Raw genomic sequence first — 17270 nt, 5'->3', positions numbered from 1 at the left:
AGCCCACCCAACCGGGTCTCAGGAACCCACCTATTTCTCTCCCATAACAGCAGTATACGTCTCCCGTCTTCAAATGCAAATAGATAACCTTTAGAAGAAAGCATCGTATAGAAACGAACCTCGCTCGGTGAAGCCAGTGGTCACTATGCCCCCAGTCTCTCAGTCCTCTACAGTGGTATAGCGGCCCGTGCATAATGGGGTCCACAAGCTTGGAAATCCATGCCTTCACATTTTGAAATCGAAGCCTAGAACATTTGGAAGGGAACGTTAGTTCACGTCAGTATGGAAAAATATTTAGTCCTTAACATACAGCATTCTGTTTTAATTAATTCAATATTTCAGTGCAGAGATGAAGGGCGACAATACCTTTTACTGTAAGCCAAGAGATTGCGATGGTGGTCCCAAAACTGTTCTAACGCACAGCCCTCTGTCACTGCCCCTATAGACGGTGGAGAGTGCGACCTTTGCTGGTCTAGTGGGATGGCGCAGGATGATCTGTGCTCTTGAGGACATATAACAAATAACTCCATGGCTCCAATAGCAATTTTAGGAGCCTTGACCTGCACTTGGATTTCCAATTCACCCAGAAGAAGGCCTGAAAGGGATGGGTGAACGTAACACGTCTATTCACTGAGAAGAACATTGTTAATTTCAAAGTCAAAGCTAATATCTACTAAGCTACTGCTCTGCAAAGGAATGATACACACCTGCAGATCAGTTATTACAGCACTTGGAGCAGAGGTTGCTAAAGGGCATCATGAATATTTAATTTGCCTGCATTAACTTAGTATCAAGATCTGCCTTTACTCTTAGTGAGTAAAGTTTGCTGCAAATATACCAGTTCACGGCTGGCTTTGTAATGATACAAACCCCAGGATAATGCAACAAAACCGGTTCTACCCACTTCTGCATGGATAGCAACTGTATATCATTAGAGTGGGGAGCACACCCTTGTTTAGTGGGCATGTATCAAGGACACCATCCGATAAAAGAAGTGTCCCATTGGCAGTTCTTCATTGTCACCATGAGACCTTGCATCTTCCTCACTCTGATCCTGGCAGGTAAGATCTCTGCTTCAAAGCATTGCCTCATTACTTAACAATCCACACCATGATACATGGAATAACCTCGGCACCGGGCTTCAGATGTTTTCAGTTTTATGTATGGAGAAAACCCATTTTACAGAATATTAGAATATACAAAAAAGTTGGAAATGTTGACCTGTTTCCTTAAAATAGTAGAAACATCAAACATAATAAAATACAAATTATTAAAAGTATAAAAATATCTAAAGCAGCTTAACAAAGGCATTCTGAGAAATGGGTGATTACAGTAAATTGATTCTCAAGACCCAGTATTTTGCTGCTTATTATACGCAAAATACTTCAAAGGCTTTGGGTAACTTCAAAACACTACTTGTGAGATTGGAATTCAGTAAATACCCGAAAAAAACTTTTTTGGATTTCCAAAAGTTATCATTTTACTTGGCAAATGCATAACTTTGCATTTATCAACAGTGAAATAAATATTAATAGTGATAAAGTGTGCTTAGTGCAGTCTGATCTAGAAGTTGTTTTAAAACCTGATAATTTCTTGATGTATTGCATATATATAGTGCATATATAGTGTAACCCTAAGTAAAACAATACCCTCCTCCAGCTTTGGTATTGCACTGAAAATGTTTGGGGTATAATATGTGCTTCGAATCTGTATTTATCGATTGCTGTGAGCGTGACACGTTGAAGAATTCAAATTGATACGTGAGAATTGTGTTCTTATTTAATTTTACATAAGTGATTAACTACAGATGGGAATTTATTTGAGCCGCTCATTATGATATACACCGGGCTCAAAGATCTACAATGCAGACTTTAAGCACACGCTATACTCTTCTATATACAGTATGTTCATTTTTGTCTTTTATGTTATGCAATATTGGAAGATTAGTGAACATCAAGGAATGATCAGGTTGTAAAACAACTCGTACATCACACTTTCTCACTATCCATCTATTCCTTTTTGTTGTGTGGGTGAGGCAGACACAGATATTCAGCGCTACCGGTGTTATATTGTTTCTTCTCGCATTTATCAATGTTTAACAAATCTGTCAGTTCGTCTTCCTATCCCATGAAATATCCCTGCACATTATCACCGTGATCTAATGTTTTGTTGTTGTCCACAAACGCAGTATTGTAGCCCTCAATATCTACTCCTAAGTAAACAATACAGACTTTAAAACACAGGGGCTGGGGCAAATTCAAGATCTGTTCTATGAATACAACTTTAATTGAACGTTTCTACAAACCACAACTTACCTTTTACTCAAAGCTTCCATCTTTTTTTACCGTAACAAGTTTTTCCAATCTGTAAAGGGACCCCTTTACCGTGCACTATAAATGTATATCACTCTAATCATTAACGGACACACTATTTACCGGCCTGTACGAAAGCATGTTTCACAATTTGAAAATATCCTCCGTTATTTCCTTTTTTAACCTGTCTGCACCATTTTACCGCATAATGTGGCACCCAATCTGCAGCTAGGGTGGTAAGCATGGGGCACCACTGGATCACCGGCCCCTGTCTAATGTACTGTTTAGTGAATAAATCCCACTGATTATGTGGCATTTCGCATCTAGTGGCTGTGATTAAACCTATACTTTTCTAACAATGTTAGCAGACAGCCTACATTAAAAACACATAATGACTGGGCAGATAGATCACCAGGCAGTATATGTTGAGAACCCGATTAGCAATTTCACCGTGAATTTACCGCAGAGGGGATGCGTCTTTACACGTAACCGCTACGCAAGTTCATAAGGGAGTTTCAAAACTATAAATCTTATGTAGGTCAAATGCTGCTTTAATAATCACGTATAAAGATGAACAGAGGGAGTAGCCGATATGGCCACCCTATCCCTGATGATTAGAAACCTGCAGCCTTATATTCTATATGAATAACTGCTGATTCACTGTGGGGCTGATTCACTAATAAGTGAACCGAAGTGAGAGGAATTCCACTGCCAACCCAAGCAAATCTCCCTTGGATTGGATGATTAACGAGGTGAGATACTTCTTTTCATTCTGCTACAACTCACAATTTAGTGAATTAAACCCTCCATGCACCGATCATCTGAAATAAATTCATCAACTGGTAAAAAGAAAGGGAATTTAAACGGTTTGCACAGTTCTTTGTACTGTTAATAGGACAGTTTGGCTTATTGTACATTGTTTAAACCTTTGTCACACATCGCAACATGTAGCAAGCACCACAAATAAACCTTTCCATGTAATGAGAAATACAGTCATTTGCATTTAAATATACGTTGAATCGCTGCCCGTTATTGCATGCATTTTTGTGATGTGCAGTCTCGGGGGTCTCCAGTAGTCTGCTGGAGTTCCTAGGGATGCTGAAGTGTATGATACCCGATAATGAACCGCTGTTAGACTACAACAATTACGGATGCTACTGCGGATTTCTAGGCTCCGGTACACCTGTGGATGAGCTGGATAGGCAAGTTGATTCATAAAACATTCATTCTGATAGTATTCTGTCTACTTAGCAAGTAACTATCCTTGAATCAAACCCCCCAAACTTGCCAGCTACACCTGTTTGAAACCTTTCTCTATTTAATAATTCCTCATATAGGATTTCCACATCCACCCCCCAAACTCTTGGAAATGCTGAGATCTGTCACCTTCTTAAAGAAGCTGATGTTTTTTAAAACATGGTCTTGTCACCATAACAACCGATGAAATGCTTCACATATTGAATATGTCCACTGGTTGCTAGGGTGATAAGACCACTTTTGAAAACTTGCATCCGAACCATGTTATATATATATATATATATATATATATATATATATATATATATATATATATATGTATGTATAACTGTAACCCTTTCTTAAACTTTTGTATTGCGTAACAGGTGCTGCTATAATCATGACAATTGCTATGGGGAATACCAGACTGTTGGCGGCTGTAAATCTACACTACAATATCCATATATGAACTTCTATTCATATACTTGTGTTGATAAGGAAGTAACCTGCAAAAGTAAGTAATGGAATCCATCGCCGTGTGATGAGAGGTCGGTGGGAAAATGTCAGCATAAAAAGTGATAAAAATCATTGTTTGTCTGGGTAAACAAACTGAGAAAGTGGGAAATCTCTGCCGCAAACTAAAAATATTTCACTCCGTAAAAAAAAAAAAAAAAATTTGGTCTTTAAAGAAATAAGATATTTTACAGTTACGCAATGTTTTGTGTGCCCGGTGGACCCCCTGCACGTGGATGGGGGTCTGCATACATCTTACAGAACACTCGGAGACGTGCCGGCAGCCGCCTTTAAACCTGCAGGCTGTGCTTCCCGGTGATGTCTGTATGTAAAGCCAAATAAAATCATTGGTGCCGAGAGGTCTGCTTGTGGACCGCCTGGGATTGAGCAGAGGTTCTGTAGTTAGGAGACGTAGAAGACTAAGTTCGCAGACAAGACATAGGTGATGATAAAGACTTTTATAAACTGATGAACCATTTTAAATAAACAGAATAGCACAAAGTGAATTTAAAGAACATTTCTGGGTGACAGATTTCCAGTATTAGTTTTATGTATATTACGAGCTGCTTCTATCTCCGGTATTATAATCTGACCGACGCTTGTCCTTGCAGACGCTAACAATCCATGTGAGATGTTCATCTGCGAGTGCGACCGGACTGCAGCCATCTGCTTCTCTCAAGCAACTTACAACGAGGAAAACAAAAACCTGGATACGACCAAGCACTGTCAATGATGGAGTCTGGATGCCGGGAATCAGAGTGCCCTGCCGGTACACAAACACATCAGCTCTGTCAGGACGCCCCACTTTTACCATTAATTAAAAAGAAAAGCACACTTTGCCCAGATTCTCTGCTTATATTTTTATATCTAGCCCAACTCATCCTTGATCCATGCACGGGATATCCCACGTATGCTCACAATGATGTACTGCTGAGATATCTACATACCCTCAGCAATCCCATTCTGTTGATCAATTGATAAAGCTTTGCTTCTGCTCCTCGATCTTTTGGAACCCTCTCCAAAATAAATATCTGGCTGTCGTATTTGTATCGGCTCCCTGGGATACTCCATGCCTTCAGTTACTCGGTTACTGGTTTTATTATCTATAAAACTGTATTTTCTTTATCCCTTTTATTAAAGAGCAACAGTATGTATGGTATAGTAAAATCAAAGCATGACAAATAAAGGAAAAATAATGAAATGAATGACCTTAGCACGTTCTTATTCATCGTGACCAAACACTGATTGACGGGCACGGCTGTCAGATGGCAGGGCAGTCTGTCGACCGGGTCCTCATCTCGTCCCCCTTCTGGGTGTACTTTAATACGCAGATAGGAATGGCCTGGAAGAAAGAGTTGTGTCACTTTGTGTCTGCATTATACATGCTGGGGTGTATTCATTAAGCGCTGATATCTAGATATCTCTTAACCTGTTTAAATGACCAAGCCCTATTCCCAGTGGAAACTTTACTGGGCGACTCTGATGAGTCCCAGTAAAACACATTATGGTCAGTGTGAAAAAGCAACATGAAAAGCAAAAAAAGGATTCATTTGGAAAAAAGGTATGTCGAGGAAGCCAGGTAGAAAGGGGTACAACAGACTTTCAGAGACTGGTTGCCAGATGGCGGCAAGTATCACATATAACTCAACAGAGGTAATGCACATAATTATATGGTGGGCCCTGGAGGTTTATACACACACGGGGTCCTTGGTATAATCGGAGGAAAAAGCAGAGGGGGCGCTGTTATTTGGGCAATACTGGAGACAGAGATGAAGTGCTGGACAGACCCAGGCTAGGTTCATGGGTTGGTTGAAGATAACTCACCTGCAAGGGACTGAAGATCACAAACTCCTTCTGTGACAGGCTGTGCGTCATCCCTGGGACCTGGAACAAAAAGCAAGTGTACATTTAACATTACTGCATACACATCTTGCTTGATGTTCATACAGGGAGTAGTCTTACCAGAAGTGAATCGCATCCGTCTGATGGACGAATCCTGGGAAGGAAATCAAGAACTTTAACAGAGGCTAGTTGCACACACAATGTTGTTAGCAAACAGTTAAAATTATTTAGACAGAATTAAAATGAACACATGACAAATGAGTAAAGGTGCCCCAGTGGGGAAAAACACACCTGCCCGGCTGCTTCTGATATACAACTTCAGTCCGTCCAATGTACACGTCTGCCACTAGCACCTGGTGGGGCTGAGAAGAGTGACATGGGGTATTCACTAGCATGTTCTGAGTGCAGTCATACGTCTAGTATGTTCAGGGATCTGAGACTATTCTACTGCTTCTGATTCTGACCCGCACGTTGCCCCAATGACCACTGCTTTCTCACTCTTACCGTTGAAAGGTTGCTAGCAGCTGCAGGATCGGCTGAGAAGTATAATCCAGTTCCATACTCCCCCTGGTAGAAATCTACAAATAGAGACATCAATAAATTGACATGAAAGCAGCTGGATTCCGCAATACTAAAGGAATGGAGCCTATCTTTACAAAACTGCAAATGCACAATAGGAACCTGTATGCTATAGAACCCGTTCTGGCATTCAAATGGTTAAAAATAACCCACCTGTTATGCGATCCTCTACTGGGTCTATTATAGCCAGTAGTTATCTACAATAATGGAATTGCACATAGGCTTCTACCTGCCCCAGCCTACAGAGGTGAGTGTCGTATGGGAACTAACCGCGCTCCGTGAAGCCAGTAGTCAGTATGTCCTCCAGTCTCTCAGCCGTTTGCTGGCCTCTGCCGTAATACAGCCGCTGGTGGATAACGGGGGCCGCTAGTTTGGAAACATGTGCTTTCACATTCAGAAGGGTGTTCTTGGAGAGGGAAGCCTGACACATGATACATTTGTTTTAGCAATGCAATCGGATTTTTTTCACAATGAATTTACACAAATTCAAGAAATACTATGGTTCTTGCGGAACCTGAACATCAATTCTACTTAAATGAATGAAATGTCAAGTGCAGGGCTGAAGGGTGTTAACATTCCTGTTTGCTGATAGAGGGAGAAAGTGGCCAACAAACTTTTCTAATACAGGGCCCTATTGCTGCCGCTATGGATGGTGGATGAGAGTGCAACGTTTGCGGTCTAGTGGGATGGCGCAAGATGATCTGTGCTCTTGACGGCAGTAAATGTTGTGTGTTCTCGGCTGTTACTACCTGCACACAGTCTTGTACGGCCACTGGTTGTTCTACACATTCACCGTCACCAGATGTAAATCCAACATCGTTCTGCAGGTCAGCGGTCTGAAAGGCTCCTGGGGTGAAGAGGGAAAGCAGAGCAAAGTTTTTTTTTCTTTTTTCCATTTTAACACCCGCCGCAACCCATACGTCTTATATTAACGAGAGAGTAAACAAAACAGATAACCGAGCTGATAACTGTGTGAGTTTCCATCCAAAAATAGCCACAACTCAACAACATCATTTTTTATGACACTTGTGCTGGTACTGGGCATGTCCTGAAAGTTTTCGGTTTTTAATTTCATTGTGGTGTAAGAAGGCATCAGCATCTTTACATAAAGTATGAAAAGCAATGAACAAGTATATCCTTTACAGGCATCCTATAACATTCACCCGGTAGGAAAGAGACAGGAAGCGGCATATACCATATGGAGAGCGTGTCTTGTTGGCCTTGTGCACAAAGGGTTTTCTTGTCGGGCACGTTATTTACGAAAGGGGGTCAAAGGCTTTGTTAAGGTAATTACTGTTATAGTCCAAAAGGGATACCTTTTTAGGGCAAAAAGTCTCAGAGCCTCCTTACCTGGGACTGAGTCTTTGCTGTCTATGGAAAGATGAAGACCCCGAAGTTGGTGCTGCAAAAACGTCTTTTCTGTGCGGTAATGAAGAAATGAATATGATAAGTAGAAAAGTTCACATTTCTAGCATTTCTAACATCAACTCTCTCCAATTTATTTCAGATATATCACCTGAATCACCTGTACTAATATTGTATATAACAACCCCATTAACATGGAAGCATAGTTATACTTGGGTATAATAGTAAATGACAAGAGAGGTTCTTGTTGCCTAGAGATTTTAATTCCGCAGTCTGCAGTTGAGCTGGAATTAGTAAAATAGGGAAGTTAGTGGTTTTACTAAATTGCTACTGAAAAACTGCATGCCCACAATAACTAAAAAAAAAACAGAATTTAGTGAGAGAACGCAATTATTGCTTGTTGTCAATGTCAGATATAATGTCTACCAGTGTCATGATTCCACCCTTTTAGTCTGGACTATGCATAATCATTTCGCGGTCATGTCCGTTTTCAACCACTAGTGGCCGCTCTTGCCACTCTGAATCACTCATTGTCATTGATGTTTCGGGATTACCTGCCTTGTTCCTGTACCTGCCTTGTTCCTGTACCTGCCTTGTTCCTGTACCTGCCTTGTTCCTGAGTTGCGGCCAGAGCCCCACTAAGTGGACTCCCAAGTCGAGTACCCTGTAAGTGGGCAACCTGCCGTGTGCCCTGCAAGTGGGCTTCCTGCCGTGTGCCCTGCAAGTGGGCTTCCTGCCGTGTGCCCTGCAAGTGGGCTTCCTGCCGTGTGCCCTGTAAGTGGACTCCTAAGTCGAGTACCCTGCAAGTGGGCTTCCTGCCGTGTGCCCTGCAAGTGGGCTTCCTGCCGTGTGCCCTGTAAGTGGACTCCTAAGTCGAGTACCCTGCAAGTGGGCTTCCTGCCGTGTGCCCTGCAAGTGGGCTTCCAACCGTGTGCCCTGCAAGTGGGCTTCCAGCCGTGTGCCCTGCAAGTGGGCTTCCAGCCGTGTGCCCTGCAAGTGGGCTACCTGCCCAGAGTACCCCATTCCGAGGGCTTCCTGCCGAGTGTGCCCCATTCCGAGGGCTTCCAGCCAAGAGACATTCCTTGCTTCAGTTCTGCTTCCCTTATGAGGTGTTCTGTTTGTCTCAGTCTGCAGTCTAAAGGTATGTCTCTGTGCTATGTGTTTTGATTACATGTCTGGTTTGTTCCGTACCACTGCAGGGATTAGCGTTAGGACCCACCGTCATTGGAGTACTTTGGCGTAGTGGTGGGCTAAGCATACTATGGCCATAAGATGTGACGGAATCTCCAATAGTTATCAAATAGTCCTAGGCTAGTTTCTGTATAGTGGTGTCCTGTCTTGTTCATGTATGTCGTATCCCCTGCACCTGGGCTCCTTATCAACCTGTGTCCTCGGTTCGTGACAACCAGTGAGGTAGGGCAGGCTGATAATAAGATATACATATAAGATATATATAAAGTGGCAGTTACCTAATTGCTGTATGGGTTAATCTCGTGTTGTTGGCAAATGCGCCAATCGCCCCTTGGAGCGTGCTTGCATTAGCCAAACGTTTCGGCTTTTAACGCCCAGCACTCACCCAGCAGGTATTTCTCGTCCTTTGCCTTTTCCAATTCCGCGGTGAGCTTTGTGATTTCGTCATTCTGAGATGCCACCTGTAGAGGACAGCAGATGGCATTATTGCGGCCGAAAAAGCAGATACAAAGTTATGGGGGGGAATGATAGAGTAACAGTTATCGCACTGTAGGACCGCGCAGAATAATTTACAAAATTGCTGGTACCGCAAGCCTTGTTGTCCACATATCACTGACTGATGTATCTCTTCAAGAAGCAGAAGAATTCTCGTTATAAACGTCTCTATAAACTTCTTAAAGTTGAAGATGGAATCTTTTGTTGTATGGAAAATAAATTCCTTTTATGGCTATGATGATGTAGCTGTGAAATACTGATAATACTACCGTATATCTTACCTGGTTTCTTAGAGTTCTGATTTCCTGGAATATTCTGTTCATGAAGATGGTCTGAGCTTGATATGCAGCTATGGACTTCATCTTCCTAACAGGGTGAAACAATATATCACTTATTATATATATGTATACAGTGAAGAATAAAGCAAGTGTCCTCGAGTGACCGAAGAATTCACGTCTACTTACATGAGCACTGGTGCAAATATAATTAGCAGAACACAGCACCTTATTGATCTGATGAGATTCTTAAGCTATGCGGTCTGGAGTATTTAAGGACCCACAATAATATATATATTCTCTAAAGATCGGTGATGTTAACCATTTCTATGATTTCTTTTTTTTTTTATTATCACGCTACCTATTTAATCCAAAATGTATTATTCAGTGCAGAGTGTACTTTCCTGTCAACGAATGCATGTAGCTATTAGAAAAGCAATAAATCCAACTGGCCAATGTGTAACGCACATTACAAACAAGTGAGGTCAACATTATTAATCTGCTTTCGGACCAAATAACTGCAATCGATCGGTAGGACCTGGCAAACGAAGTGCGTAGAGGAGAGGAAACTAAAGCCCGCAGGTACGCAATGGAGGGCTTACCTACCTATGAAACGGATCCATCAGGCTGCCGGCCGGCGGAGATATCTGTGTCCGCTAAATCCCGCTATTTTCTAGCACGAATCGTGATATTTTAGGTCACATTTTAAATATTTTTTTACTATGTCTTTTAACATAGAAGTGCTTTCATCCATTAAATAAAAAATGTCTGGCTTCCGCTCAGCCCTATTCTACTTTCCTGCCGAAAACACATCTAATGCTTGTTCATTCTCAGATGTCATTGTGATTACTACGAAGGACAACGCTGCTCTTCTATACATTCTTGAGCAGGATCCAACAGCTATGTGCATTTAAAAAGCGTTTTATATATATATATATATATATATATATATATATATATATATATATATATATATATAAATCTGTATAAACAGGTGATCTGATACTGGTAGGTACTCAAGGTACTCACCACAGCTCCATTTCCATCTCTAAGTCTGTAAGATCCTTTTGAAGTGCTGGCACTGGAGAAAATATAATGCAATTATTGCTACTTATAAACCCAACTTAAAAGAATAATTAAACAAATGGATAAAATCATTTTTGCCATTTTATCTTCTTAAATGGACCTTCTTGGACAAAGTAGTTACGAGCTTGCAATCCTAAAGTATCAGACCCGGATTGTGTCTAAGGCAGGCTTTTTACGATTTCAGCCACCGGCTTGTTTCTATTTAAGACAAATCCCTAAACAGCTAAGTAACAAGATTACTACATTTCACACAGGGTTTGAGGACGGACAATGCAACTTCATAAGAGGATGTGTGATCGACCTTTTTCAGTAAAATGGGTGATGATGAAGAGTCAACGTGGGAGGGTTTGGGCTGTAGGTTATTTGAACTGTGGGAAAAGATGCATTCCGTACAGGACAATGGCTAGTGAAGTGGCCACCGAAGTCTAAGCCCGGTGAGGAGATGCCCACACAGGGCAGAGGATCTGATAGTAATGATGTAAAAATGGAATTGAATGAAAAAGGTGAAATTTCAGTGCAAGGGAAATGTAAATGAAAAGTAAATGAAAGATTAAAAAAAAACATAATGGGGGATATAAAACAGGCCAACATCACAGAACTTTTTTGCATCATACAGCAAGATGAGATCAGAAGCCAAAGAAACGATAATGGAAAACAGGTCAACCCGGCGTAAGCAACATTTAACAAGGTAGAAAACAACAGATACATGTCAAGAACGGACAACGTATAGATATGTTAAGTGCGAGTCACCAGGAAGCTTATGAGTGACATGACGGTATGACACAGAACATATGGCGCATGTGGCATGAGATCTCACCCGCAGAGAAAGGAGGAAAGTAGCTCATTGTGGTTGTGTTTGTCCATTCATCCTCCAGGTCTCTGTAAATCCAGATAAATATCAGCCATTTATGCTAACATTGTACAAATATGCCAAGCAGCCGCATCCACATTACCCTCTGTTTGGCGATATACTTTCTTTCTATTCTTAAAATCCCAAATACATTGCTCTACGCGGTATGGTATCCTCCACATGTATTATTACACCTTAGTGCGCAGGCTTTGCAGGATGGTGGCATCGTAGCTAAATACATCTCCACTATTTCACATACAAAGTTGCAACTGCAGAACGTAACGGTGGGACTGTGTAAGTGTTCGGTGGCACGGCGTTACCCATTTTCTCTAGCAGTATAGGAACAAACAGAAAGTATGTTAATGTGCTCATGAATATCTGTTTCAGTTATGATCCTGAAAATCATTTCGTTACCGGAACTTGCTGTTAAGAATGAGGTCATCGGAAAAGCCGCAGCTCTTGAAGAAACCGACCGCTTCGCCATCTGCATGCGTCACGATGCTATCGTAAAAACCGACCAGGGACACATCCTTCAGCATCTGCAAGAGACAGCGATTTCATACAAACATCTCGGAAGAGGCGCGTTATTCAACGTCTATGAAATAAAAGACAACAGTCTCCTGCTGCACAGTTGCTGTAACAGTCTTGATACTATACTGAAACACCAGGTGGCAATATTACCCTCCGCAAATAACTGTGGGGAGAAAAAAAGTCATTTTGAGATGTCTTCAGCTGGATCACACTCTGTGTTTATAAAATTATACAGCACAAGTTTCTTATGTTTTAGATCAATTTTAACAGCAGTTAAGCTGATGGCTTTGAAGCAATTCTCATACAGGAAAACAACGTAAAAACGCAGACCTTTAACATGTGTGTCCCAACGCCACAGCATCGAAACCGCCTCCTGGTGGAGAGCAGGGACAGTTCAAGTATCTTCTCCTTTGATTTCCTAGAGAAAAGTGTCAGAAAATGGGTTATATAATAGAAGTAAAGTTGGAGAGACATCGGCGTGGCAAGAACGAGAGATTTGGGCTACATGGTAATGCATCCATTCTCTGCTGGTGCATTGGTGAGACAGAGTAGGGACAATTAAGGTCAGGGCAGCAGAGTAGAAACGCTGTATATTTGCTCTGGACCACCTAGATGTCAGGATCAACTTTTGTGATGTTTCTCGCGAGAAACTCAAATGCTGAGAGCTGATTATAGTAGGGTGACATGGGGATAAGAATATAAAACACGGACGTGGTTGCTAGGAAAGCTTGCAATCTAACTGTGCCGGAGGGAACAAGACAGAACCAATATCCATCAGTTATGTTAGGCTGCCTTTGACAACTTGTTTACCGAGGACTGGAGTCTCCTGTACGCAGATCCAGTCAAGCAGCAGAAGCAGAAAAGAACATGCTTAGAAACCCGTCATTTTTCATGTTTTATTAGTTTGGTATTAAAAAAAAAAGTCTCATCGTACTTAATCTTGATAAGAGATCCGAGCATCCTGAAAGGAATTTCATTAACTGGCTATATTGTATTTCATGCTAGGGAGTAATAGACAAATAAAACAAGATTTCCTCTGTGATTTTTGGCTTCAGACTCTCAGGAAAACCTGGGCTGTGAGACGGGTATCGCGGTTTTGTCTTGGAGTTAGTTAATCTTAGTTTATATATAACACGGTAAGAGGACCAGGAATCACTCAAAATAAATGCTGGCTGCCCTTCTACCAACATATGCATACAATAGGTAAATATTCCCTGTGGACATTTACATTAACCATGATAAAGAATAGGAATCCCGTTCTCGTCTGTGGTCTGGTGATTCTTACCACTGATTGGTTATTTTAAGCAGTCAATCATGGCAGGAAAGCGCTCCCATTGAGATCAATAGGATTGCTTTCCTCGCTTGCGCAGCGGTCTCCACTGATCCCTGCCTGCAGTGATCTCCGAGCTAGAGCCGGAAGTAAGTATATGGCACGCAGGGACACATCTTCTGCAAAGGAAACTAGATGGGGCTGAGGAGAGGGCACATAAACATGAGGGATTCTGCAGAACCCTCCCCTTACTTTTGTAAAAGGGACAATAGGAAAATGTGAAGGGTCCACGGAGCTATCTCATGTAGTAAGAAGCATATGACGGCTGGAGTGTCCCTTGAAAAATTGGTGGTTTCATAAAAATAGCATGGCTCCCAAGTGTTCCTATTTATGACCTAATTGCTTCTGCCCTTCTTCCCTAGAAGCTCAGAGTGGTTGTTGGATGTAAGTGTCACATAAAACAACTTAGTAAAGCCCTGTCTTTGTGTCACATTACTAACACCCGAAAAAGCAAACGTGTCCCTTTTTCATCATTATAAGAACCCCCTATGATTACATCTGGCTTCCTCGCACATCAGAGATCACTGCTGTGCAAACATCGTGCCTCCGGCTACATTTCAAATAAACCATAGAAAGAACACAAGGGTTCTTTCTGGCAACACACTACTCTACAGATCTACAGCTCAGGTATCCACAGTGAGCCGATGTCTCTCGGACAGATGATTCCTCCATTCATTCGCTAATTGGCTCTTATTATTCTTATCCAAACTGCAATCCATAAATGAAGTCCCTCTGCTAACTCACTTGCCAATTCTCTTCTGTGGTCAAAGAGCCTACATTATCTTTGCACGTCTTCTGAAAATCAAATCTAATGTTTAGAAGGCAGGGTACACGCTTACACCGCTGTTCTTGTCCCTCATTGTGAGTTGTATACACTTTTGGGATGGGCAGGGTTCCTACAACATTTAACTTCTGTTCCAATTCTATTTGCGTTCGGAGCATTCCTTGTCTTAGAAGGCTAATTAAGTATTTAGAGTATTTACAGTTATTTAGCATTAACCCTGGGTTTTGTCTATACAGAATGGGAGGTGGCAGGCAAGACTCATGAATTGTGTGCCTAGGTGTCTCTCCATGGGGACTTCAGATGTAGGATAAAGCGGTACCTACTTTATAGGAGTAGTTACTCAATCTGCTTATCTTTTAAAAGCCCGCACGGCAGCAATGGCCTCCGTGACTACAAGAACTGACAGACTCCCCTGATGACAGAGAGATAGATACGCTAACTCCAAAGTTTGGGGTCACTTGGAAAAGTCATTGTTATTGAAAGAAAAGCAAACGTTTCCATTAAGGTAACATGAAATGGATCAGAAATCCAGCACAGACTTTGTTAATGTTGTAAATGACTATTGTAGCTGGAAACGGGTCATTTTTAATAGAAAATCTTCATAGGAGGCCCTTTATCACTCCCATCACTCCTGTGTTCCAATGGCCCTTTATCACTCCCATCACGCCTATGTTCCAATGGCACGTTGTGTTCGCTGATCCGAGTTTAAGTTTAAAAGGCTAATTGAGTCAGAAAACCCTTTAGCAATTTTTTTACAGCTAGAAATGTCCTTGTCTTCCATGTAGGCGACCCCAAACTTTTGGAAGTTAGGCACATAGACACACCGCTTTCTACGGAGCAGCATAACGTTGGAACCCAAGATGCCCATTTGATAAAAGCCCTCTAAGGAACTCGTGTGCAGTTTCCGTCTTGCTGCAAGACACAATGATTCCAGAACCGACTCGGCAAGCTAATAACGAGCGGAGCTGACTACAGAAACGCACGCCGTGGCCGAAAGGTTAATGTAGAGCAATTTGTCCGAGCGGAACTGAACAGATCTTCCGTAGGTTTCAGCATATGCTACAGATATGTGGGTTTTCTTTGTGGGATCGTGAAAGAATGCATTAAAGGATTTAATAGGCTTTGACAAGCGCTGGTTAATGGCTAAGAGTTAGGCTACGGAAGCGAGATTGTAATGGGGACAGGATCAATTAGTTGTTATTTACCCCCAACATCATAAATATCACTTAAGCTTCTCTTTGCTGCTCGGCTCGGAATACCTTTTAGTACCTTACATTCCTGAAAACTCAAGACGAGGTTCCGACAGACTAATTGTTTTTAAATATGTATTACAAATCGACATTTTACATTTAAAAAAAAGAATGGTTCTTCTGGATGGAAACGCTGTTGCTTTTACCAGCAAGACGGTAAATCCGGTGTGTGTAACTTCTTGATGATATCACAGCAGACAGTTTTTTCCTGAAGGGTGTTGATAACGGGCATTCGGAATTCTGCTGCTTTCCAGAGATGAAGGCATGTTGCCAAGTTTCCCTATTCTCTTTGCGGTGATATATATGCATGGCCGGGGTCCATCCACAGGATCATCTTAGGGTCCTGAGGACCACCGACAGTCAACCTACCCTTGGTTTGAGTGACGCTACTGTAAGGATCAGTAAAAACTCGCTGATCGCGGTCACTTTACCGATGTCGTAGCCTCATGCATATGCCTTGACATAAAATCCCCTAACGCCATGAGCTTTGCCCCATATATTTCCTGATACACACACAGTGACCCCTGGAGCATGTTTCACAGATCTAAACGCGATGAGCTGCTATACGAGCGCTTACATCACTGTGCAACACAACAAGTGTTATACAATTCCAGCCAAAGCATATTTCCAGGTTATTCACAACAAAAAAAAAAGCATCTTGCAGCTCCGCTGCACAATACCATTTCTATGGCAACACAGGCCTCATACTAAAGCAGTTCTATTCCTGGCAGCTAAACTCAGCTCATATCATACATAAAGAACAAGCAGCTGAACTTCCAAACACAGACGACGAGCAGAATCACCGTGGAGCATCTCCAGCGATGGCTCATTAATGGCGGCCGCCCAGTATTCTCTGTGCCACGTCGTGTTCCAAGTAGCCCTGATCATACATGTTTGTGTGATGTGTACACAGATTTTGCATTTGGTATCCTGAACCCAAGAGGAGACCAAGGACTGATTAAGGTCTTCGCAGCAGTGAAAACTGGATTAGACAGACTAGGGTGGACTGAATTGCTCTTATTTGTCTTGAAATTTTATGTGTCTAGGACAAACCGGTGTAAGGACCGGTGTAGCTGAAACATATCACTTTGGAAGACAAATGTGTTTTATATGTACCATTAGGTTGAAAAACTAATCTTGTGGGGCCAAGCTTATAGTGTGAGGGATGACGGGCAATATTGTTAGCCTCGCTGATGTCCCGTTCGTTACATACCAAGCAGCAGGATACATGGATTCATTTATGAATGGGTGGGTTGGCTGCCTTAAACATATGATATTGCTAAGGGTCTAAAAACAAAAGGGGAGAAGACAAGATGAGTATAAGAAAGAGAGAGAGAATGAGAGAGAGAGAGAGAGAGAATGAGAGAAGAGTGGGAAGAGAATCACAACCTGTTCTCAGAAAATGTTATTGTGACAGGGTTCACTTATTATCAGTCACCACAATACTACAGAATTTAGCTTTTTGTGACATTTTTAAGCAGCTGGAATAACGGTCTAACCATTTCAGTGCCAGCACGACGCGTTGTTTTTAACCTGGCATAGACACAGCAATTCACTGCTGGAGACGGTGAGAGATGTTTACGCTCTTCTCATATTCTGCTGGTAAGACCTGTCTCTCATTGGCTGCCCTG

At 41.9% G+C, this 17270-nt stretch overlaps 3 protein-coding genes across 3 annotated transcripts in view; 2 read left to right on the top strand and 1 right to left on the bottom strand.

Annotated features, from left to right (window-relative positions):
* Positions 1–17270, top strand: part of PSME3IP1 (proteasome activator subunit 3 interacting protein 1) — a 235321-nt gene that overhangs the window by 67159 nt on the left and 150892 nt on the right. The gene's annotated exons all lie outside the window — the stretch shown is intronic.
* LOC128468014 (phospholipase A2, minor isoenzyme-like) lies at positions 2704–5085 on the top strand. The gene is made up of 4 exons (XM_053449789.1): positions 2704–2797; positions 3370–3514; positions 3935–4062; positions 4673–5085. Exons 1-4 carry the CDS (start codon positions 2704–2706, stop codon positions 4792–4794), a joined length of 489 nt encoding a protein of 162 aa, XP_053305764.1. The 3' UTR covers positions 4795–5085.
* Positions 4505–17270, bottom strand: part of LOC128467317 (uncharacterized) — a 40058-nt gene continuing 27292 nt past the window's right edge. The window contains exons 5-19 of the mRNA XM_053448917.1: positions 12606–12693; positions 12159–12283; positions 11712–11773; positions 10838–10889; positions 9815–9899; positions 9424–9499; positions 7833–7901; positions 7232–7329; positions 6753–6903; positions 6408–6481; positions 6195–6265; positions 6024–6057; positions 5886–5945; positions 5271–5403; positions 4505–4824 (exon numbers count right to left, since the gene is read on the bottom strand). Of these exons, the coding sequence (XP_053304892.1) occupies positions 5323–5403; positions 5886–5945; positions 6024–6057; positions 6195–6265; positions 6408–6481; positions 6753–6903; positions 7232–7329; positions 7833–7901; positions 9424–9499; positions 9815–9899; positions 10838–10889; positions 11712–11773; positions 12159–12283; positions 12606–12693 (1126 nt within the window). The 3' untranslated portion in view covers positions 4505–4824; positions 5271–5322. The remainder of the gene's footprint in view (positions 4825–5270; positions 5404–5885; positions 5946–6023; positions 6058–6194; positions 6266–6407; positions 6482–6752; positions 6904–7231; positions 7330–7832; positions 7902–9423; positions 9500–9814; positions 9900–10837; positions 10890–11711; positions 11774–12158; positions 12284–12605; positions 12694–17270) is intronic.

This window comes from Spea bombifrons, chromosome 10 (genome assembly GCF_027358695.1).
Source record: "Spea bombifrons isolate aSpeBom1 chromosome 10, aSpeBom1.2.pri, whole genome shotgun sequence".
In the NCBI taxonomy this organism is placed as follows: domain Eukaryota; kingdom Metazoa; phylum Chordata; class Amphibia; order Anura; family Pelobatidae; genus Spea; species Spea bombifrons.
This window is presented reverse-complemented; position numbering and strand designations above follow the sequence as displayed.